Source organism: Equus quagga, chromosome 12, assembly GCF_021613505.1.
Source record: "Equus quagga isolate Etosha38 chromosome 12, UCLA_HA_Equagga_1.0, whole genome shotgun sequence".
Taxonomy (NCBI): Eukaryota; Metazoa; Chordata; class Mammalia; order Perissodactyla; family Equidae; genus Equus; species Equus quagga.
In genome coordinates, this window is record NC_060278.1 from 67,139,919 (window position 1) to 67,164,159 (window position 24,241).

The 24,241-nt window shown below is 46.1% G+C and overlaps 1 protein-coding gene across 4 annotated transcripts in view; it reads left to right on the top strand.

The window, feature by feature from the left end:
- Positions 1-24,241, top strand: part of RALGAPA2 (Ral GTPase activating protein catalytic subunit alpha 2) — a 323,368-nt gene that overhangs the window by 294,436 nt on the left and 4,691 nt on the right. For 3 of the 4 annotated variants that reach the window (XM_046679548.1, XM_046679546.1, XM_046679549.1), the window contains one exon: positions 5,598-5,719. In XM_046679548.1, the coding sequence (XP_046535504.1) occupies positions 5,598-5,719 (122 nt within the window). Of the gene's footprint in view, positions 1-5,597; positions 5,720-22,313; positions 22,354-24,241 lie in introns of all 4 variants that reach the window. The other variant, XM_046679547.1, reaches the window with a different exon arrangement.

Here is a 24,241-nt window from a genome sequence, read left to right on the forward strand (position 1 = left end):
TGGCCCCCAAAAATACGTATCCACATCCTAGTCCCAGAACCTGAGACTGTTAACTTATTTGAATAAGAGTCTCTGCAAATGTAAAGTTAAGGATCTTGAGATGAGGAGTCATCCTGGATCATTCAGGTGGGCCCTAAATCCAATGGCAAGTGTCCTAATAAGAGACACACAGAGAAGAGGAAGAGGCAGTGTAACCAAGGAGACAGGGGTAGGAGTGATGCAGCCACAAGCTCAGAATGCAAACAGCCAAATGGAACTGGAAGAAGCAAGAAGCGATTCTTCCCTAGAGCCTCTGGAAGGAGCAAGGCCCTGCTGACAGTTTGACCTTGAAGTTATTGGCCTCTCAGAACTGTGAGAGGAGAAGTTTCTGTCGTTTTAAGCCACCCAGTTTGTGGTCATTTACAGCAGCCACGGGAAGCTGATAGAAGGATGTTTAAAATGAGATGGTCGTACATGGTAACTATAGCCAGAGGTTCTCTTTTCTCCACCCTGATATACTCAAGGGATAGAACAACCAATGTCAGCAAAACTTGGGAGCGCCACAGCTTACGAGAGGGGCATGGGTTGGCCCAAGTTCCCCTAGTAGTGCTGAAGCGTAGCTTCCCTCCTTTGCAGGTCACTGCTGTTGGAAGTAGTCTGTGGAGTCACGAGAATGGCTAGCTCTGGGCTGGCTTGTGTCGGCAATAAGGGGTGTGTAAACTGCTACAGGACACACACGTGCTCACATCAGGGGGCAGCCTCCTCTAAGGCTGCTTTGTTGGTTTGAGTATGGTGTCCACTCTTGGCAAATTTAGAGAAGGTCCGGGCAAGAAGCGTCTCAAGGGTTGAAAAAAATACAATCTGCCAATGTAGACTTTCAAACAGATCCCTTTTTTCTTTGATTAAAAAAAAAATGGAGTTATTCCAAGGTAGAAGTTACTGCAAGATAGAAGGTTGACAGTACTAAATGACAGTCAAAAAACATATAACCTGAATAAGTAAAAAGAAATTAAAATGAAGTCATTGGTATTTTTATGAATTTATGAAGTCAGCATGGTCTGTGGGTATAGATGCAGCTAAAACCTATGTACTCAAGTTTAAATTGCAGGTTGATTTTTCTACCCACACATATTTAAGTCAGTTGCTTTATTCTCATTTGGAGTTTAGCTCCCAACCTTGCACAAGATCTTGAACTTAATCTCATGTATTCTAGAATTCAAGATATTAGCTGAAAGCAGTAAAGGTTAGAAGACCTGGATGCTAGTCCCAATTGCACCACTGAGTAACTGTGACTCCAGAAAATCACTGGAGCTCTGAGCTTCCGTTTCCTGATCAGTAACGTGGAGACCATGGGACTCCCCCCAGCTCCTGAGGGTCTAGTGTAAAGGAGGCTTGCTTGTCGTAAAGCCCAGGATTCCCCTGAGCTTATCCACTATGTTCTTTCTGGAAGAGGAACCCATAAGCCCACGTTAAGGGGGTAGGGGGAGCAGGCAAACCACTTTTATCGTGCTTCTTGTGTCCAGGAACCTGGGTCGATGCTTCATCACATGATTCCATTTAATCCTCCCAGCAGCCATGAGAGCAGATGTGAGCGGCCCAGTTCACACATAGGGCACCCAAGGCTGAGGGGTTGGAATAGCTTGCCCCAAGTCCCCCAGCTGGTGGGGGAGAGAGCTGGACTTCAAACCTAGGCCGTCTTCCTTCAAAAAGCAAGCTCCTTCCTGACTGTCATGCTGCTGCTACCATTTCTGAAAATTAAGACACATAATAATCAGAATAAAGCTGCGGGGTCGGGTTTGGATTCTCAGGCTCTTGCAGCACAGCAGAGTGTGTCTTGATGGTCTTGGAAAGTTCTCTTGGAGGTTTCTGATAAAATGTAACCAACGAAGACATAGGGCCTCTTTATTCCAGTAGAGCCATGTTGATAATTGATAAATCCTTGTGTGAAAATGTAGACAGAGTGGGTCACTAAAGAAACTCAGAAATATCCAGAAACTAAGATGGGTTTCTAGTTAATAGTGTGAATGTTCTCTGAGTTGAACAATCAAGGGGAAAATTGCTCTTTAAAAAAGTACTTTACTGTGTGTGGGTTTTAATGAGAGAGTAATTCAGAAAAGAATTAGGGTTCACATTTGTTAGTGGACTTTCTGAGAGAACAAAAAGGCAATGGCTAGTATTGAAATGAGTATTGGACTTGTGACCAGGTGCCTCTTTAGCTACCTGTGTTCAGTCAAAGGCCACTGACCGTCCACTGCCTGGCGTCATTCCAGCATTCAGTTCATATCTTAACGTGTCTCACGTGTGAGGAAAAGAACCTTCTAAGTGTTTTGATGTGGAAATTATAAATGCCTTTTTTATAGAAGGCAACCAGCATTGACACCCTGAGGATGTTAGGTAAGAAAATGTCAGATGAGACTGCTTGGAATTGCCCTTGCCAGTAGTTCTACTAATAAATTCAGTTAAGATCCCAGAGCTACGTTTTTTAAAGCTACTAAAGGAAATGGTTTTTGGCACCCATGAGCTCCTTGGCTGTTTCTAAACACTGCCAGAATTGGGGGGATGTTTGTTTTCTCTTTGTCCTGGTGTTTATACGCCCTGGCTTGGGCCACAAGTGATAATGCATTTGATGATCTCCTGGCCTCACCCCAGTCCCTAGTGGATGTTTGTCTGAATGACAACACCCAGTTTAGTGCTACAGCTTAGGGCCAGCCTGAGCGTGGGGCAGTGTGTGCTTCGTGTGACAGTTGGGGGCTTGAATCGTGAGATCAGGAGCCTTCTATAAAGTAAACACTTCCTCCCCTAATACTCTGTTCTGGAAGCACCTTTTTTTTTTTTTTTTTTTAAAGATTTTATTTTTGCTTTTTCTCCCCAAAGCCCCTCAGTACGTAGTTGTATATTCTTTGTTGTGGGTCCTTCTAGTTGTGGCATGTGGGATGCTGCCTCAGCATGGTTTGATGAGCGGTGCCATGTCCACGACCAGGATTCGAACCAACGAAACACTGGGCCGCCTGCAGCGGAGCGCACGAACTTAACCACTCGGACACGGGGCCAGCCCCTGGAAGCACCTTTTTACATTGTCTCCCATAGTGCCTTAATTTAGAGTCAGATCATAAATATTCATTGAATCAGAGCATCTCAAAACTTAATGTTACCCCCTATAACTCTAGTGCTGAACTTGGTCTTAGGAGCCCACATCTCTCAGCCTTGACAAGGACAAGCTTATGACAACCAGATAGTGTCATCCATGATGAGGATGACAGACTGCTGTCAGGGGTTCCGTTTGCATGGTATTATACACGCATCCCTGTGTGGGTTTGATGGTGACGTGATTAACATAGCAGCCACTCTTCCAGATACACGGCTTCCATGGCATATTTAGCAAAATGCATTCGCATTTCTGTTTTGTTCACCATTGTCCCGAGCACTGTTTGTGGATGTGTTAGACGCAGTGGGGCCTTTCAGGAAACAGCAGGACGATTCTAGGCAGAGCATGACAGGTCTTTAGAGGGACGCGCCTGCTCTCACCCAGGCCCACAAGCAGACTGTGGCCTGAAAGGGGGAGCCATGACTTGAGCGTTGACAGCGGGCCACGGCTGTCCAAAGGCTCAGGTGGTTGTCAGCCATAAGTTTAGCTCAGCTCTTTGAGTAATTTGTCACGCCTCGCTCGGCCCCTGCTGGGCCAGCACGTGCCAGCTTAGTGTCAGAGTGCCTGTTCGCCAGACGGCCACTCAGGCCTAACGTCCTGCTGTTCCCCGGACCAGCGGCTTGCTGGGGCCATGCACGGAGGGCTGAGGCGTGGCGACAGCCAAGTGCTGTGCAGAATAAGCGTGTTCATAATGAGACGTGAATGGCATTAGTGGGTCCCTCTAGAATTGGGCCTGAGCGGATGCCTCTCGCTGAGGAAGTTTGGCAGTCTGTTCGTTAAGGCGAGTCACCAGGAGTTCAGCCTGCAGTTGAGAAGCCAGCTCAGGCTCACGCTGTCCAGGCCTTAGGCTGTTGTGACCATCTCTATAAAAGATTATAAATCATCAGAGGGGCCACTTTTGATATCTTCCAACTCATTTTCCTTTTTTAAAGTTCCACAGAGCAAGCCTAAAGAGAAATTCTGAAATAGTGCTGTCCAATAGCTCTTTCCACACGATGGGCATGTTCTGTATCTGTGTAGTCCAGGACGGTAACCCCTAGCCACATGTGGCTGTTGGGTGCTTGAAATATAGCTAGTGGGACAGAAGAACTGAATTTCTATTTTTTAATTTTAATTAATTTAAATTTAGATAGCCACATGTGTCCCATGGCTGCTGAATTAGACAGACAGCCCTAGAACGCCCCTGGTCTCCTCCTGGCAGAATGCCTCTCTCTGAATGTAGTTAAAGGAGGAAGAAGAGCCTGCCTGGAGAAATCCATGTGCGTACGTTGGCAAAAGAAGAGAGCAAAACATTTTCCTGTTTTAAAACACATGCTTATTGAAAGCTAATTGGAAGGACATAATTTTCACCAACTTAAATTTTTAAGTAGGCCATTTTGAAAAGATAGTTTTAAAATACAGTGAGAAATGCTAGAATTACTTTAACTCTTCTGGAGCTGCAAAGAATAAAGTGATGGTGATCCACATTCCCTATATTCCTGGGGGAATTAGCATGATTTTTAACTTTTGCGTTGATAATGAGGAAGGGGAAAATGAGATGGAGTGCCGACTTCCCCAAGTGTTAATTCATAAAGTTGTAAGTGCGGTGCTTCCATCCGCTGTTGAATTGTTCTGACGTTATCCTGTTATTGGAAGTGCATGATTCACCTTCTGAGGAAACAGAAGCCACACACAAAAGGGGAAGATTTGCTTTCTGCCATATGAAAGGCTGCCACACGCAGGGGTCCTATTAAGACAGCTGGAAAGTTGCTTCAGTGTGTTACGCTTGTAAGTTTTATTGGTGACTGGTTTTTGATTACACATTTGAATGCGTGTGTTCCAGACTGCAGTTTTAATTAAAAGGCAATAGTCTTTTTTTATTGCATTGTACACTCTCTGCTAGATTCTCCCACATATTGGTTCTTATTTTCTAACGCTCATAGCCTATCTTGTCTTGAGGCTCTGGTCCCCCTTCAGAGCATACCTTCCTGGCCTTCCCTCTTCCCAGGGATGTGCTTTGTCTTATTTTTTTTAAAGTATGTGCGCCATCCTATCACCAATTCTTGCTTGAAGTTATCAATTCATTTTATCAGGAGACTGAGAAGAACATTTATCCTCTGAACTAGGAAGGGAAGATCCAAAGTCGTCCCACAGTTGTCACTGAAAAGAAATGTCACAATCAGCATCTCTGTTCTGTGTGTTGGATCAACCTTAATGATCTGGATGCACCTCTGTGACTATTGGCGTAGATATTTCTTAGTGATACTAGTGTTGGATGCAGTTAAAGTCTGAGAGAATTTAAGTCTCAAAATCAGAATTGTATCATTAATTATTGACTAATATTTCATTCTTTGGCAGGATGTTAACAGACTTGCAAGGTACTTTTTTCCCCACACAAATGTAAAAGTTGCCTAACTATTTAAACAAAGTGAACTATGTCATTGTTATGGGTGTCATTCTGCTCGTGCCGTCTTTCCTTAACCGATCACTGCAGCTATGAAGAGCGAGCTCTGTATCTTGAAGCAGTAATTCAGAACCACCGTGAAGTAATGACATTTGAGGATTTCGCAGCCCAAGTCTTTTCTCCCTCTCCCAGCTCCTCCCTCGGTGGAACGGGTGAGTGTCTATATTATTCTTCCCTCACGCGCCTAAGACGCACTCGAGCAGCAGATGCACACCTGTTTTTCACAGATAAATGCTTGCAAATTTAAGAAGAGCATTCTCCCTCTGAATCAGCTAATGAATATCAAAAGGAATGATGACATTCATTTTAATTTGTTTTGTATCTGAGCTGTTCACTCAGTTCTTTTCTTCAGCTATCCTGTTAACCTCCAAATCTAGCAAGGTTAATGAACTTTTTCTCAGTAATGTGCTCCGGTTCATTCAGAAGTGTGGGTTTCTTGCTGAGCTGGGAATATGTTGTTTAAAAGCGATGCCCGAATCAGTGCTTACTTATCAAAAAAGAGTTCCTCACAGTCGAAGCCGTTGCTACTAATGCTAAATGGGGATTATGCTGCCGAGATACACGGGTCAGGGATTAATGCAGGAGAAATGGAAGGACGGTGTTCCCTGGGCCATCATTACAGCAGTGCAGCGTGCACGTTCTCTCTCTGGGGTGGTCGGTGTCACATGGACAAGCCGCTGACCAGAGCAGCACCTGGTGTGGAACCTGTTTAGAAACTAGCTTACAATCATTTTCATTTATTATGCCAATGGAAATTTCAAAAATTTCCGTGAATGTCCTTGTTTTTAGTTTTTGCTCTTTTTATATTTCCAGTTTGAAAAAAAAAATTTGTACTGCCACTTAAACTGATTATATGATGGCTGTGGGGTTTTTTCAAAGTATAGAATTGCTTGTAAATTTCTGCATGTAATTAGAGATTAATTGCCTTTCAGAGAGTAAATGGGATATTTAGTCAATGCATGTTGAAATTCTCAATGAGGGGCTTCCTTCTTCCACCAGTGTAGACACAACTGCTAGAGAGCTTAATAGATTTCTAACCTGTGTCAATTGTCTCTAAACACCGCCTTACTTCTCCTATTCTGACTTGTTAACAAATATCTTACACACAAAGTGAAAAAAAATTAAATTCAGTGAAATAAATCACTTACAAATAAAATCAGCCATGCATCATTGTTTAACATCGCTGGCTTCCGTCGGTGCCTCTCGGAGCTTTGTTGGGAGATAAGAGGGAGAGGCTTGCACTTGCACAGGGAGCCAGGAGCAGCAGGCAGAAGGCCTGGGAGATAAGCAAGCTGGCCGAGGTGGAGCTGCATGATTTACATAATCACGCCGCTGCTTCCTGGTGAGGCGTCAAGAAACACAGGGATGGCCTCTATTGATCTTTGTTGAACTGGAATACTAAACAACATGAGAAAAGCTTATAACTTAAAGCTTTGATTAATGTTTCTTACATTAAAAAAGTAGAACAGCTGTGAATTGAATTCTTTTATACACTCTGCCAACATTCTATCTAAAATGAAAAAAAAAAAATCAGTTTCAAGGGAAATGAAGATTTCATACCCAGTCTGGCTAGAGGTTTAAATCGTTTCTAATTTTTAGGTGAAAGAACATGAAGGATCTGTAGCAAAGCTAATTTTTTAAAGATCTCATTCAGCTTTTTCCCATAGTCATGAGATATTGGAACTTAATTTTTCAGTGCAGTGTTTTGTGTTTTGTAAACTCTTGATAAAGCTTTTTGTTTCTTAAAATTAAAAGAAATGAAATAGTAACTAACTATTTGCATTCCTTAACTCAAGTGTTATATCCTTAAGGTTCATGGTTAAGATGTTATTGAAAGAAATATTGATAAACTTTATTTTCTACATGTATTTTAGCCTCTGTATAAATTAACTTGATCTTTTCCAAAAGTTCATAATTATTTAAACCAATTTAAATGAGTCAGTGTGTAGGTAACATCTTAAGTGAGACTCCAAGAAGCGATTGGATTTTTTAAGCCCTGCTCTTTGGAGAGGATTGCTGACAGGCTTCTTCAAGAACATCGCATTTGCCAAACTCACTTAGCAGATAAAGGTTCTGACAGCTCGAAGAATGGGCATTGGAGCCTGTGCGAAAGGAACGTGTAACCAAAGATCGGGTAGCAAGACAAATGCTGGTCCTTCCTCTTTTCAAATTGTTAACATCAGTTTTAGGGTATGTTCAGGGTTTAGGGTATGTGGTGTTGAGTGATAAAATTTGTTATATGCATATGACATCAATCCATGACTGTAATTTTAACTCTGGGCATAATGTTCTCTTTTAAGGCTTTGTGTATCCGCCCACAACAATGAATAGGAAGAAACTAGAAATGAGCTTGATTTGAACTGAAATTTGGGGGCAGTGCAATGAGGACGGAGCATTTTTGTACCATATACAGGCACGTTTTCAGAACCACATCCTCTTCTCATTTATGAACCAATTTTGCTTTTGAGGAATCCCTGTGCCTGTCTGTTACCACTTTAACAGATGAAAACATTTTTCATTTATTCACGGTGTTTTTTATTTTTTTGGGACAAGTACAGTCAAACCCAGATGAGCCAGTCAGCTTAAACTAAGAAATTGAAGTGAAGTCTCCTCTTCCAAGCAGCAAGCCAACTGGAAAAATTGACCCTGAGCGGCTTAAGCTCCCACAGTGCACTTAGGACCCAATCAGACCCTCTCGGCCAGCAGTGTCATCAAAGCAGGGCCTTGGGCTCCTGCTCACATGCATATGCACAATCGGAGGAATTAGGGGCTCCCAGGTTTTCTTTGTATCCTTGCAACAAGGGGCTTTGTTGTTAATGCAAAGGGAGAATAACCTGAACACTGTATTCATTCCACACTCTGTGTAACAGCGCACCGCCCTCCTTTCTAGAGGGAAGGCCTCTCATATCAGCCTTTAAGTCCTGGATATAAGTAAGAGATGTGCTAAGTGGGAGTGGCCTGTGCCCAAAGATGCCCTCTCCTCAGACTCTCCCTGCCCCTGCACTGTTGCTTGTCACCCAAGGCAGCCACAGAGGGGCACACTGGCTAAGTGAGCGGGCTTCTATTCATGATGCACTGTCACCCCCAAATGAGGAGATACGGTCTTTTGTGTTAGGCTAATAATGAGTGCTCAGCTTTTTTAAAAGAGGTTTAAAAAAATTTTTTTTTTCCAATCAGAAAATGTTATTTTAAAACACCACCTGCCTCATATCTATTCTGCCCATTACTTGTATTGATGATGCCCCATGTGTAATAGGTATTTGAGCTGCTTTTTTACCTAGCCTTATAGTTTGCGTTCCTTTTAATTCTTTCCTTATTTACCAGCAATAAGTAACCAGTGTGAAAATATTGGCTGCAATTAACACACACACATTGGGATGAGGGACTAGGGTTGGGGGGCTGGCAGAGAGGCCTTTCAAGGGTTAACTGGAACGGGCACCCTCCACTGCTGGGAGGGACTGATGTAATCACTGCAGCTCACAGCCAAGTGCATCTGTTCACCATGAGGTCATTCTTCTGCATGCTAATGATCTGGAAAATCAAGTCTAATGTTTGACATTATCGGAAAGGATATAAATAGTATAAATCTTTACTTTTGGAAGCTACTCTTAGAAAACAAAAGAAAACAAAGAAACTTTATCTTGGACTTCAGGTTTTTTCCCAGAACTGCTTTAAAGATTGTATCTGGACCTTAAAATCTTGGCGGAATCCACTGGTGTCTGTTGATAAATGAATCCCCAAATCACTATTACAATCACAGCTAGCAATTTGGTAGTTGAGGACTATAGGTATGTATAATTTGATGTTGCCTTTTAAGAATTTCCAAGTACCTTCGTCAGAAGTCGATAAAGATGGATTTTTCTGAAAGAATGTCTGAAACCAAGTTACATGAGTGGTTCTTCTTGAGTTGACTGCGTTTGCTGAAGATGCCAACACTGTTTATGTTTCCCTTCTACTTTAATACTGCTGAAGGGAGCCAGCAGAGGGAGCACAGATCTTTGTTTATTTCTAAGCCCTACATAAACACAGCATTTGATTTCTCCAAGATATGGTCAGAAACACTTTCTCCTTCATGATAGGCTAGATTGTAAAGGCTCTAGGATTTAGAACAAGTGGGAGAAAATTCCTCACTAGGCTCCATGAGATTCTGCCACTTGTAATGTAGGTCATATTTGGAGCTTAAACCAGATTAGTCTCAGTCAGTCTCAGGATGCTGCTACCACTGCTGCTATTGTACAAAACTGCACACTTTCGTCTTTCACACTCAGGAATTGCACAGGTGCCCTCTTGCTCACCTACCTGATAAAAAAGACTTTTATAATTTTTTTCTAGAAAAAGTCATTATATTAACTTCACAAAAACTATCAGAAGACTCTGCCTGATGTCACTGGGTCATTCTGGTGGCCAATAAAATCTCTTCATAAGACTGTAGACATGTTACACATTGGTCCTAAAGTGAATCTGGCATGTCGATGCTACACAAACTACTTTTATACCTCACCAGCCTTTGCCTGGAGGAGTAAAGCTACACCCAGCATTCGCTTGCTAAGATCTTCGAACCAACCACAGTGGTTACATGTGCCAGGATATTGCAGGCTGTTCATTCTGCATACAGATCCTGATACACCATTTCACTGGGCAGTTAGCAATCAAGTTGATCCCCAGAAACAGCACAAGGTAGACCCTAACTCTAACCCCAAAAAGAAGAAAGATTGTCCACATTGATTGAGAGTGGTCATGTCACAGAGTCATTCAGTGTTTCCTTTCTCTCTCTGTCTCTTCCTCGCTCCTCTCCCTTCCTCCCTCCCTCCTTGTTAAAGTGGTCTTAATAAGGTTTTTATTGGTATCACTCCTTATGTATTTACCTTCCTCATAAATTTGCCAAAACCAGCAAAGAACATCATAGAATGTAGAGCTGGAAGGGGCTTCAAGAGATATTAAGTATGACCTCTTCACATCAATTTTGAGGCACAGGAAGACCAAGCCATGAAAGGACAACAAAGGCCGTGGGCAAATGACAGCAGGGCCAACTCACCCCTCACCCCTCATTCCACACTCTCTTTTCTTCCACAAGGCAGAGTCAATGCAGGTATTAGTGACGTCATCAAAGGCTCAGCTGGTTACCAACTCCCCTACTTGGTGAACTGTCACCAAACATTGGTTGTCATTTACGTTGGTCACAGAGTTCCTAACTAGCCAATTATAAGAGAATTTTTAAATGCACACAAACCATGTAGTGTCTCTCATACAGCCTGCTCAAGAAAGCTGTACCTTCCTCGTTTTTCTCGTGAGCCAAGCGTGCTCATGAGACTTCAGGAAGTCTTCATGAGATAAGAATGAAGTTTGGGAAAGACATTAACATGACCAGAAACATAGCAGAAACTCAGATTACAGAACTTCATATATGATGTTGTGGTTATGGTTATTCCTATCAAGGTGACAATTTATAAATTCATTAGCCAGTACACTCATGTGATTGTGATAGTGTGTGGAGTTACCTAGTAGTTGTGGCTGCAAAATCTTTTAAGGAGTCCTCTCATTCCCTCTTCTAACCAACTACATTGAACAGATGAGGGAATTGAAGCCCAGAATATACAGTGATTCATTTAGTCAACAGACGTGCATCACAGGCTTCCACATGCCCCTGGTAGGTCAGGCTTCAGGGGTTCAGGCAGATCAGCCCAAGGCCTAGAGGGCTTCTAAGGTTCTGGGGGGCTAGAAACACAGCCCAGAGCCTGTGCAGCCACACATCACAGCTGAACCCTGGAGTAAAGGCCAGTAGCAGTGCCCATCAGCAGACCTTTGACTCTTCACTTCCCATTGCCAGGGCTGGCACACTTTCCTCCATTGGTACTTAATACAGCCCAGACTTGCCTTCCCTTGCTTTTCCTCCTCACACACGGCCAGTCCAGTCTCTCAAATTCCTCTGTTTTCCTGTCCTCCCTTGCTCAACAAGGGAACAAGAACCTTCCACCTGGAGCCTGCCTCCCCAGCTGCCTTAGAGGCTCCTCACGGGGAGAATGTATTCTCAGGAGAGGCCTGGGTTCTGCAGATAGCCAGTATCTTCCATGCTTCGGCACGTGGCCTCAGCCAAGTTACCTGTCACTCTGTGGCTCAGCGTCTGATTCTGTAAAACATTCCTGACAATAGTACTTCCTTAAAGTGCATTCATAAGGATTCAGTAAGCGAGTATGTGTGAGAGATGAGAACAGCGCCTGGCACACAGGGCGCCTTCAGCAGATGATCATTCTGCTATCATCCTCGCCTCCCACCAGCATGTCCAGGTTTCTCCTCACTCCGTCCTGTGCAACCCTCTGCCTCTTCCTGCGCATCTTCCTTCTGTCTTCCATGGTGAACATGTTCCTCCCCATTTCTTCTCTCTCGTCCTGGAATCACTGCTGCCTGCCTGTCACCCTGTCTCCTAGAATGAGAAGTGCAGGCCGGGGACCTTGACATGTAGAAATGCTAGCCCAGGGCCCACCCTTAGCTGACAGTCCCATAAATCAGAGCCACGGCTGCTGGCCTTTTATTAATACTAGTTAAAGACCAGGATCGAATCTCAGAACTCCATTCAGATCATCTAGAAGTTTCCCTTAAATACAAGCTCTCTATGTCACTGTCTGTTCAAGAACTCAGGATCGCCCCACTCTGCATCCTCAGCACGCTTGGCTGTTACCACGCACCCTGCAAACAACTGCCCGCCCCACACAGACACTTCTTCCCCTCAGTAATCCCTCCCAGACCCCGCCCAAATCTTCCTCCCACGTAACCCACTTAATTCTGACCCCCGTGCATATGACACTTTTTTTTGAAACCTAAAATGTATTCTTCCTGAAAAGATGATGAAGCATCCATAGGAATTTTTTTAACTACCCGTGCTCCCATCACCTGAACCCAGTGGTGCTGGCTCCAGCTGCACACTGGATCACTTGTGGAGGCATAGGGATCCTGATGTTGTGTCCCTCCACCAGAGATTTGGGTTTATTGGTCTGGGGTGTGACCTGGGCATGGGGACTTTCTTTTGAAAACTCCTGAGGGCATTTTAATATGCAAGCATGACTGAGAACCACTGTCCTAAATCAAGGCATCTCTCTAATGTTTAGGTCCTCATTTTAGTGCCATCTAACCTGTCGTTACTTATATCTTGATTTTTCTTAGCATATGTCTTTGTCCTCTGTGTGTGTGTTTCTTCTATCTATAATAGGCTGTAAATTCTTTAGGGAACGATGCATATAATTTCTTTCTTATAACGTGAACAACAGTAAGAGAAATGCAGACAGAAAAGACTCAGGCGATTGCTTTAAGAGGTACAGGTGTGTCTCCAGACCACAGATGTGTGCTGCGCCTGATGCAAGATGCAGAGCAAACACCTGTAATTGTTTCATCTGTCTCCCTCCCTTCCCGGTCTCATAGTGTAAGGCCAGTGATGAGCAATATGGCCAAAACTGGGTGTGGAGAAAGGTGGGGGAAGCCAGAAGCCTGGTTATCCACAGACTGGATAATGCAGTTTGAATAACTGAAACTTGATTTGAGATGCTTTTGTAAATGCTGTCGGGGGTATTAAAGAGAATTCTCAGTTGTCCTGGTTAGCACCACATTTTGCCTCATGCTTGTTCATCCCTTTTTCCTCTTAACACTCTTTTACTCTCCTCCATGTAAGCTCTGGAAGGGGGAAGAAAGAGATGAAACAAACATTTGTTCCATTTGATCCTCTAGAAAATGATGGTGCTACCTGTCAAATGTTGCCGTCTCTGAATTGGCCCTCCCCTCTCCTCCCCTAGGCCGCTGCCACCAAGCAGGACTGTGCTGGGCATTTTAAGGGCACGGAGGCTCTGGAGACCTTGTGCTCTGTCTCTCCTCTTCCGGAGCTTTCAGTCTCGTCAGGCAGAAGCAGATACTCGTGAACCACCAAAAATGGCTAATTGTTAATAATCCCAGATTAGTTAGCTCCAAACTATAATTCCATGTCAAAAAGATAACAGTTCAAAAACAAAAAAAAGATACAAACAGCCAATGGTTTGGGTCAGTTGGGTTGAGATTTCCCTGAGATGGGCCATGCCATCTGCCTGTGAGCCTGGGAGAGAATGAAAACTTGCTGAATATGTATTAGATATACTCAGCATCCTTCCAGTTGCTTTTGAACTTTCCCACATTGGCTAAGAGTTGGGACATCTGAGAGCTGGGAGGCCTGTGGACAAGAAGAGGAAGACGAAGGATAGTAAATGTGGGAAGAGCGGAGAGGAGGAGGTGACTCCTTTCAGAGCTGACATGGGGACCCTCCTGCCCCTGGGACTTGTGCAGAGATCGGGGGTGTTCACAGGTTCCCAGAAAAATAAGGGACTTGAGATTATTCATTCTAAAGTATTGACATTACATTTAATTTGTTCCTTTGGAAGAACTTGAAGATACTGCTTTTTCTATGAAATGCTGCATTGAGTTAGTTTTGGTCTCTCAGTCTTTGCTGGGTTTTAAGTGCAAGTGGCTTCTTCCTCCCTGCCTAACTGTTGATTACAGCTCCGGGGACACGAGCAGTTGCCAAGAGATGGGCAGCAGGTACCAAGAATTTTTCTCAGCGACAGTTTTTGGAAGTGACTCTTAATTAAAGCTTATTTGGAATAACTTTCAGAATTTGTTTCAGAAGAACCTGGAGCTTCTGACACCCAGGTTCACATTCCTTGTAAACCGTGACTGTGACCTTCATGGTCTTCTGGATGTCCCAGGTAGAAGTTGTACAACCTAAGCCATTAGGGTGGTTTCCTGGAAGACTCAGTGGTTTTGCTTGAATTTCTATTTAGCAACAACCAAACCAAAGCAGAGGCCAAAAGGAACCTCTCTTACTAGCGTTTAAGTCTGCTGATGAAAAAAAGAAAGAATATTTTATACTCTCCTTTTCCAGAAGGATATATGATGATAACCAGGAAATAAACCTCTAAATAGCATAATGAAGAGAAAAGCTGGTTCTTCTTTTCCCGTTATCTTTTCAAGTCCCTCAAAGGGCTGAAAAGAAAACCCTTAAAAATGGGAAACATGCCAGTCAACTGTATAAAAAAAAAATACATAAAGTATTTACAGCATTGACATGGCCATGTCATTTCTCAACAAATAAGAAGGCTAGTGGCATCATTGTGAAAAGTGCTAAGAAAGAATAAGCAAAAGGCTATTTTTCGACCACTTCAAGACTATGAGACACTAAGATGCCAGATGCACAGAGAACACATCCACCTACCTGTGCCCCACACCAGGTCCCTCTTCCCGCCCCACAGTGCTCAGCATTACCTGTGGTGGGAACCTTGGCCCACACCATCCCCCAGCATCTCTCTTCTCATGTGAGATGGCCTGAGGGTGAGGAAGCCACTGGGGTCTTCCAGGACTCACTGGTAAAGTCTCGTCCTCCAGCCCTAATCGCAGACAGAGCTGAGAAGCGCATACTGCCCTTCCGTTGCTACTGAAGGATGTTAGTGCAGACTCTGCGGCAGGCAGTCCCAGGGCCGTGCATGGTAGTTAGGGAAACCCTGCTCCCTGGCTACGTCCCTAGGGCTCCAAGGAGTAGCTAGAGAAACCGCCCCACTCCAGTTAGCACCAGAGCCCTCCATAACATCTGGGCCTGCGGCTCTCCAAAGCCAGGCGCTCCTGACCTGGGGGGTGGGGGTGGGGTGGTTAGACGACCCAAGAGCTTCTGGGGTGAGTCCCAGAGGAAGGGGTCACCACAGAGAAGAAAGGAAGAAGCCGGAAATGGGGCTCCACAGGCCACTCTGCTCTATCGCAGTTACCCAAAGCTGGCAACTTGCTAGAGGCCATATTGAGATATTAATACTAGTCCTGGGAGCACACACGCACCTTTGGTACAGCTTAGGTAGATGAGAACGCAGCTTTACCCTGGACATCACATCAACCCTGCGAGGGCCGAACCTTCAGCATGCATTCCATAAACATTTACTAAATACTTCATATGGAAGACACACAGATGAGCAAAACCACAGCAGCTCCACCCTCCCTGAGGCTTCTCCTCTAGATAGGCAAGAAGGACGCTCGTTTCCTGGCAGGCGCTGAGGAGAGCTAAGAAGAAAAAGACAGCAGGACGGAGGATCAGGGGTGCTGCTGAGAAATGTACACTGGATGAGGTGCCCTTTAAAACAGGGAGTCAGGGAGGGCCTCACTGAGAAGGTGATATTTGAGGAAAGACTTGAAGGAGGCGAGGGAGCAAGCCACTTAGCATTTGGTGGGGAAGGTTCCAAGGAGAGGAACAGGAAGCACAAAGGCCCTGAGGCAAGAGCTTCCCTGGCCTGTCAAGGAACAGTGAGGAGTCTGCGTTGGTAGGGCAGAGCAGCAAGATGGGGAGGAGGAGGCAGGTCAGAGCGACCTTGCAGCCGTGCAGGCAGAGGGAGAGGCCTTGGTTCTTACTCTAGTAAGATGGGCAGCTACTGGAGGGGCGTAGGCAGTGCGGTGACATGATGTGAATTTTGTTGTAACGGGTCACTGTGCTTCTGTGGGTAGGATATACCGTGGGAGGGCAGGAGGAGGACCAGTTAGATAATACTTCGTCGCCACGTATTCCCATCCCCTGGCGCACAGCAGCCATGTAATGCATGTTTGACTAGTGAATGAATGTTGTGGCGATTCAAGAGATGTTCTCCCCAAACATTCCCAATGGGGGCCCACTAGAGGGGGTCCCCTCACACCAGTGCCGCAGAACGCAGCCCCTAAGCTGGACTGCACAGGTGAAGGGAGCATGGTGCCACCCGCCTCTTTATAGGGGAAGGTTTGCATGGTAGGAGGAAGGTGAAAAGGAGATGGACAGAACTCCGACCTGCAGGCACATCTCCCCACCTCGTTAAGACCGCCAGACTCACGCCAGAATTCAGTGGCCTTGAACCCGTGCGCTGGCACGCAGAACCATGGCGGATAACTATCCCTGGTGCACAGAACACTGCAGAGAGGAAAATGGCCCCCAGTATCCGAAGAGCTCGCGTGTGAGGCTGAGCTTCCTTCGCATTGTTTCACTTTTGTAAAAATGATCTCTAGGACAACCTGTGAACAGTAGTAGCTCTTTACATATGTGTGGAGATTTGCAGCTTACCGCACACTCTCCTCACAGTCTGCTTTCTGTAGGGCACGATTTTTTTCTTTGGCAGTATTGGAACTGAGAGCAGCTGGTTTTTTTCGTGGTCAAGTGGCCAAGACTAGGGCTCAGGCCCTTAGGTCTTTCTGTTCCCAGATAGGACTCACTGCCCCTACCTGAGAGGCCCTGCCTTTTTCGGTGCCTGCTCGTGGGCTGGAGGGGAGGAACCCTTCTTTTGTGGCAAAGGTAAAATGTGACTTCCCAAAGGCAGAAAGGTCTGTTTTATAGATGGCCTGTACAATTTTTACAGTGGCAAACGCACACCCACTGTGACACAGGTAACCGAGAAATTTAACTGAAAGTTAACCAAAGTGTTTCTACTTCAGGATGCAAATTGAGTACCGTAGAAAGAATTCACATATAGAAAATATCTTAATTATGGACTAGAATGTCTTCCTTAATTTCTGAAGACAACAGGACAGCTTGTATCAGTGAAACTACCAGATGGTTCCACTGCTTCTTTAATGTCTGAAGACAACTCAGACAAATACCTAGAACTCACTGTCCTCCCACAGGTCACCACAGACCTCGCTGCGCCTGCTAACATCTGCTACGTTTCCTTAGCTGTTGATTGTTAGGGAGTTTAAAAAATAGTCCTGAGCTACACACAAAATCCCAGTGTGTCCCGGGGAGTCACACTGTAATCCCACCTTATACTCTTGAGGTTTTTTATGACAGATGAATTCAAGTTGCAATAAACCCAAGAGACAACGCTGAAGAGAAGAGAAGAGGGTTGCCTGAGGGGTAGCCCCATTTTCTTTGCTTTGAGGATAGTTAAAGTCTGTAGCGTGAAACAGAGGGAGAGTTGCTGGTGGCATCTGCTAACCTTCACAGCCAGCCCTGTGCCCCTGCCTCCCAAGGTGCCCACAGGGGATTTTGTTTTCCTGGAGCTCGGAGGCCCTTCTGTTGTGTCACCTTCGGAAAAGTAGTGGCAGTAGTGCGCCCAGACCACCTTCTAGTCGATTTTGCCATTTTTACAAACAGTGTTATCGAGATTAATTCACATACCATACAGTTCACCCATTTGAAGTAAAGAATTCAGTGTTTGTAGTCTATTCACAAGGTAGGGCACCCATCACCACAATCTAATTTTAGAACATTTCTTTTCTCCCCAAAGGCCCAGTACATAGTTGTATATCCTGGTTGTAGGTCATTCTAGTTCTTCTATGTGGGACACCGCCTCACGATGGCTTGATGAGCAGTGTGTAGGTTAGTGCCCAGGATCCAAACTGGCAAACCCCAGGCTGCTAAAGTGGAGCTTGTGGACTTAATCACTTGGCCGTGGGGCCAGCCCCTAATTTTAGAGCATTTTTATCCCTCCTAAAAAATAAAAAAATAATAGAGCCCTGATGGCCTAGTGGTTCAAGTATGGTGCTCACCGCTTCGGTAGCCTGGTTTCGTTTCTGGGTCACAGAACCACACCACCCATCTGTCAGTTGCCATGACGTGGTGTGGCTCACATAGAAGAACTAGAACAACTTACACCTAGGATATCCAGCCATGTACTGGGGCTTTGGGAGGGGGAAAAAAAAGAGGAAGATTGGCAACAGGTGTTAGGGCAAATCTTTCCCTGCAATAATAATAATAATAATAATAATAATAATAATAATAATAATAAACCCACTAGTAGTTGATCCCCATGCCCCCTATCCACCCCCAGCCCTAAGCAGCCACTAGTCTACTTTCTGTCTCTACGGAGACATTCTATTCTGAACATTTCATTTGAGTGAAATCCTACAATATGTGGTCTTTGGTGACTAACTTCTATCACTTAGGATGTTCTCAGTGTTTGTCCATGTTGTAGCCTGTATCATTATTTTACTTCTTTTTCTTGCCAAATAGTATTCCATTATAAGGGTAGGCCACATTTTGGTTGTCCATTCATGAGTTGAAGGACATGTGAGCTATTTCTACTTTTTGGCTTTTATGAATATTGCTGCTACAAGCATTTGTGTGCTATTTTCCCATTTTGAGATGTGGATTCAGTCTGGTAAAATGAACAGCCTACCATGGCCAAGTTGTAACTGAGATCTTGATATTCGTGTTCTCTGAGACAGTGAGAGGGTCTGGAAACCTCCTTCTCCATGAGGGCCTTAAAAGAAAGTTGACACCAAGATATTAATTTTTAATTTATAATTTAGTTAAATTTAGTCATAGATCAATAAGAGTACATTATAGTTGTGGAAGGGAAGAGAAAAATACCCGAAAAGTTTTTTCATGAATGTTCCACCCGCTCGCTTAGCCCCTCACACAGGTCCATATGCACATGCAGGCACACAATACATGCACTCTCTCTCTGCCTGCCTGAGAGAGAGTGGTCCAGCTGTCCTAGCTTTCTGCTTCGGAACCAAAGTTGATGAGCAAGACCAACAACCAAAAAGAGTAAGCTGAGCCCAGAGCCAGGGCTGGGGCCAGGACACAGCCACTGCTGCTGGGTTGGAAATACTGGAAGCCATCCTTGGGCCATTTGGAAATGTTAATTAGGCTGGCTAATTCCCACTGGTCTTGGGTTGCCAGTGTTGAGTTGAGTGTGTAGGCTTACCCCATCCACTGCTGCACCTGTTCCCTTCCTCAGAGCCATTCCAAGAGGTCTGAATAGCCCAGACAGCTCTCTGATCTCCCGCTCTGTCCGCCTTCCTGCTGGGAGGATATTTAGCACTTGCCTAAAGCTGGAACCCTAGTCCACTATTTCTCTCCCTCATCCATGCCAGCTCTCAAAATCATTCCCTTCCCTAATTATCTTGAACCAGTTAATCATTTTCCACACTGACTGTTCAGTAACAAGGACCCAGGGAGAGGCAGCCACTTTTCTTGTCTGACCCTGCCCAGCATTATCCCAGGTGGCAGTTCTGGATGTCAGCCTTTCCTCCGAGAGAAGCAGCTCGGTTCAAATCCTTGCTCTTTTGCTCCCCTAGTGAGTACAGCCAGAGAAAACATGCCATAAAAAGACCCACCAGTTCTTGAAAAACCTCCACTAGGCCGAGCTGTGCAGAACACAGCAAATCCCCAACCGAGACTATTGTTTCCTGTGTTTTCTTAAATCCTTGCTGATACCCAGAGCATCAGAGAAGTCACAGGAGACCAAAGATGTAAGGCATCTTTCTCCAAAAGCGACTTCCGGATTCTTGGGGCTCCCACTCTGCATCTGAGCTGCTAAGTGGCCACAGTGTGGCCCGTCAGTATCTTGAGTTACACTTCAAGGGCTCTCCCCAGAGGTGTCTCACTCAGCTGCTCTTGGATGCGAGCTGGGCTGACTCCTGATCCCCAGCACCACTAATGTATAAGAAACACCTTGAATTAAAGACACCTATTAACCCTACCATTTAATGTTCCTCAACCTTTTTCTCATTATTGCCTCACTGTGGAGCCTTCTAAGACATGTTTGTTCCCTTTATCCCCTCCCCTGAAACACCACAGAAATACTGTGTGTCTGTTTATTCACCATACTTCTATCTGAGCTTTATAGATATAAAGAGTAAGATATTGTTCCCCCCCAGGGGTGATATCATCCTGTTAGAAGGCATGCCGTAACTCCTCCACGAAAGGCCGTCAAAGGCAGGAGCCTCTCTGCTGTGTTCACTGCCGTAACCCAGAGCCTAGAACAGCACCGGGCACAGATCAGGGGCCCAGCAATGAAAGGATGACATAGTTATGCTTTGTGTCTCTCCCCCACACCTGCAGGCATCACATGCCTCCTATTCTCTTTCCATGCCTCCTCTCCAAGCACAGTGGTCTCTTCTGGTGCCTTCCAACACTGCCCAGTTGGTTGGAACCTCATGCTTGCCCCCAGGGATGTATCAGGAAGCTGACAGCCCACTCCTCTGTTCCAAGAATGGGGCCCCCACCCCTTGGTAGCATTGCCTGTGTGTCAAGGGCAAGTGACATTCGAGCCCCATGGAATAATTAAGGCAGCCCCCAACTGTCTGTCTTTGTATCTCCTTAACTCAGCCATGGATTGGCAGTTATCGAGACATTCTGTTTGGTCCAGCACACCACACCAGGCTGCATCTGGGGACGCACTGGGGAGAGGAGCAAACCAGTCCTCATCAGCAATTACAAACAAGCCCTCCATTGTTAGCTGTACCATCTGTTTTCTTGGTTTCTACCAATCCAGTGCCTGTACGCCCAGTATAACCGGGGCTGAGGGGGCAGCCGGGGAGGGAGACCAAGGAGCCCCTTCATGAAGAGACCCTTTGCTCCCACTGGAGAGGGTCAGTAGCATGGTGCCCTGAAAAACTGAACTTCCTCAACTCCAGGAAGACCCACGCAGGCTTCCTGTATGTTTGCATCTTCCATAAGAGGAAACGGCCCCACAGCACAGTGCATTGGGGGAAAACAGGAAATCTCGATAATCACATTATCTAGAGGATCCACGGAAAACATTCTAGTCTGTTACCAACAATCACCACCAGCCCAAGAACTTCTTGTGCCCCTAGAGCACAATCAACATGTAGACAAGGAGCAGTTAACAGAGGTTGGAAATCAAGTAAAACAGGATGCTACAGGATCATCTGTGATCGCTTATTTATCCTGAAATTCTTACCCCAAATAATTTTTTTTTGGAGGGAGAGGGAATGAGTTTTCCTCAGCAGATTGGAAACTATGGCTTCATAGACGTCCACATTTCTTTCAGAGAGCCCCACCTAAGAGTATGGCAGTGGTCCTTCCTCTGACGGCATTCTGAACCACCATCTTAGAAACTGGCCCTGGCCACTGTGCCAGCCTTGGCAGGTGGGGTCAGCAAACAGTCCAAGTTTACACCTGTGGCCATGCACACAACAGTCTGTGTCACTGATAAGTGTCCTTTGTCCCAATTTGATGGTGGTCCAGTGACGCTGAATTCAGGAGTGTTGTGGCGTTTGGGGTGAGGAGCTATTGCCTGATGCCGACAGAGGCTGCGTTTGCTAAGGCAAACCGACATAGGAAATAGGATGGCTGTGGGAGGGCTGGGGGAGTGGGAAAACTTGTCACAAGGTTGAAAAGCTCAGATCCTCTCTCGGGTTTGGGGTAACTGCTAAGATCCACTGCTCTGTGAGGGTGACCTTGTGTCCCATTTCACCACCGAGGGTCCCCTTCCCAAGCCACCCTCTGCACAGCACACTGTATACTTCCTCCCAGTCTGTCACATTGAAGGTGACACTAGTACTGAATTAACACACTGTGTACCACTCAGAAACCTGAAAATGAAACTTGAGAGACATGTAACATGGCACGCTTAAAGGGTATCAATTATTTTTTCAGGTCATCCTTTGAATTCTAAATGCTTGTCTTGAAAACTCTTATCTTTGACCATATTTTAGACCCAATCAGTCAGGAAATATTGGGCAGCAAGGAGAGGATACAGTGGTCCATGCTGCCCAGTGCCTGTAGGGCTCCCAGCAGCATCTGCGTCATACATCCTAGGAACGCTAATGTCTGTTCATGTCGCATTTATCAATGTGACCGCAGCTAGAATTCTGTCCTGCCAAGTCGAATTTTAAGTGAATTTTCAGTTTGTAATGATCTCCAACGCTGCGGCAGCACTCAGGCAGCCCAGCAGTAATGGATGGTTAGCACTATGTTCATTGTCACGTTGGGCTGTGGGTGCTGGGCTTGTATTCATTTGGTATTATGTTCTTTTCCTTCAGATTAAAATACATAAAGGTCTCATTGCAATATTTGAGCAAGGTAAGACTGACATGCAGCAGATTTCCCCAGGCAGCCTGCTCTGAGAGAGGGTGTGTGAATTCACTAACAGCCTCCCTCCACGGCTAACACCGCGCTGAAATGCCCCTCGGGTTCCTTGCCTCCACCTCCCTCCCCCGGGGCCCTGCCTGCACTCCTGCCCCTGCATGTCTGCGCTGCCCGGGGAAACCCAGCCTCGCCTTTCTTCTGCCCCGTGCTGTCTGGGCGGAATCTGACACCAACACCTGCCATCCCGGAAAATGTCTTTGTCGCCCGCCCTTTTGTGTGTGAGGCTGCAGGGAGCCAGTGGACCCGGGCCGCCTCCTTTTTTGTTGCCCAAGCCGGAGGAGCAGGATCTTGAGATGGGCTGATAAGACGAGGCACGTGCTGGGCCGGCCTCTGACCGCTCGCCTTAATGGAGGCCTCTGAGAGGGGAGGGCAGGTTGTCCAAGGGGCTGCTGAATGGAACAGCTGGGGGAGGAAGAGCAGACAAAAGCTAGGGGAGTTCAGAGGGTGGAGAACCCGGGGATCGGCTGCGGTTTAGGACCCAGAGGGCAGGCCGGCCGTGGCAGGTGTGACCCCCGTGGGCCTCTCCTTCTGCCCAGGTTGGGGTTTAGGTCCTTCCCCCCCCGTGGCATTGCTGGCTGGAAACCCTCTAGGGTGGCCCAGGCTGTACCCACTCATGGGCTCACAGGTGGAAGGGAGATCAGATGATGATGATGATAAAAATAATAATAATGGAGAATACCAGTGAGTGAGCTGTCATTTATTACACTATCGCCCACAGTCTGCGTGGCACAGAGGGCAGTCACTGTCTCAGTAAATATGGAAGTGGGATGTGAGGGTCCAGATTTTTTGGTTTATTCAAAACAGCGCCCCCCTCCACCAGGCATGGGCTTTACACCTACAGGCCAGACGAGCAGCCACTACCCTCTGGCCCGCTGCCCTTTCTTTTCCCCTCAGCCTCAGCTTTGGCCCAGTCCCTGAATTGTTCCAAACTGGGCTCACTGACGTCAGCCCCCAGAAGCGACGTGACCCACAAAGCCTAGGTGCTCTCTTTGGGTGGGACGGAGCAGGGCTTTTCAGTCCCCACCAGCAGCGGGAATTCATGCAAAGGTCTTTATTTTCTGGGCCCCCCAATCCATTCATGTCCCCCTGCTCCCGCCCCAGAAGCAGTGAATTGGGACTCAAGAGTCCTTTGAACAGACCCCCAGCTTCCAGCACAAGGAAAGGCCAAGTGAGTGGAGTGGCTGCCAGCAGCTTGCGAGTGGAATGCCCTCCTTTGTGCTTATTCCACATCTGCTGCCTCCCATCAGTCACCGGGTGCAGCAGGCAGGCAGGAGCCATCCCCAGCTGGGGATGTGCCAGCAGGAAGCTGGGGACTGGAGAAATGCAGGAGGCACCGTAGTGCAGGCTCCTGCTCAGGTGTGACTTTCCCTTTGCCCCACTGGTTGAGGACGCTGCTGTCAGATGCGCAAAGGCGGCTTTGCTGCAGAGCTTCATGCAGCTTGTCAAAGCTGGCGGCACCCTGTCCACCTGCCGTCCTGCGGAGCCGTGAAGTGCTCCCCTCTGTGCCCTCCCTGGGTGGGGGCGGAGGGGTTAAATGTTTCCCCTTCTGATCCAGAATTACTCTTTCACTTAACATCAGATCTTTGAACATCACTTTGTCTCTTTCATTTACTTACTTTTTCTTGGCTTCCTTCTCCCAATTGATCTGATTACAATAGTGAATGGGGTGGTTCCTACTTAATAATGTGAAATCTTATACAATTTGAAGTGAAGTTATTTCAAAATGGAATATTATCTGAAATTAAATCAGGGTCATTCCCCAATGTTGCCCCCACTCCCACCTCCAGCTACCCGGGGATGGAGAGATGCCTGTTACCAGTGC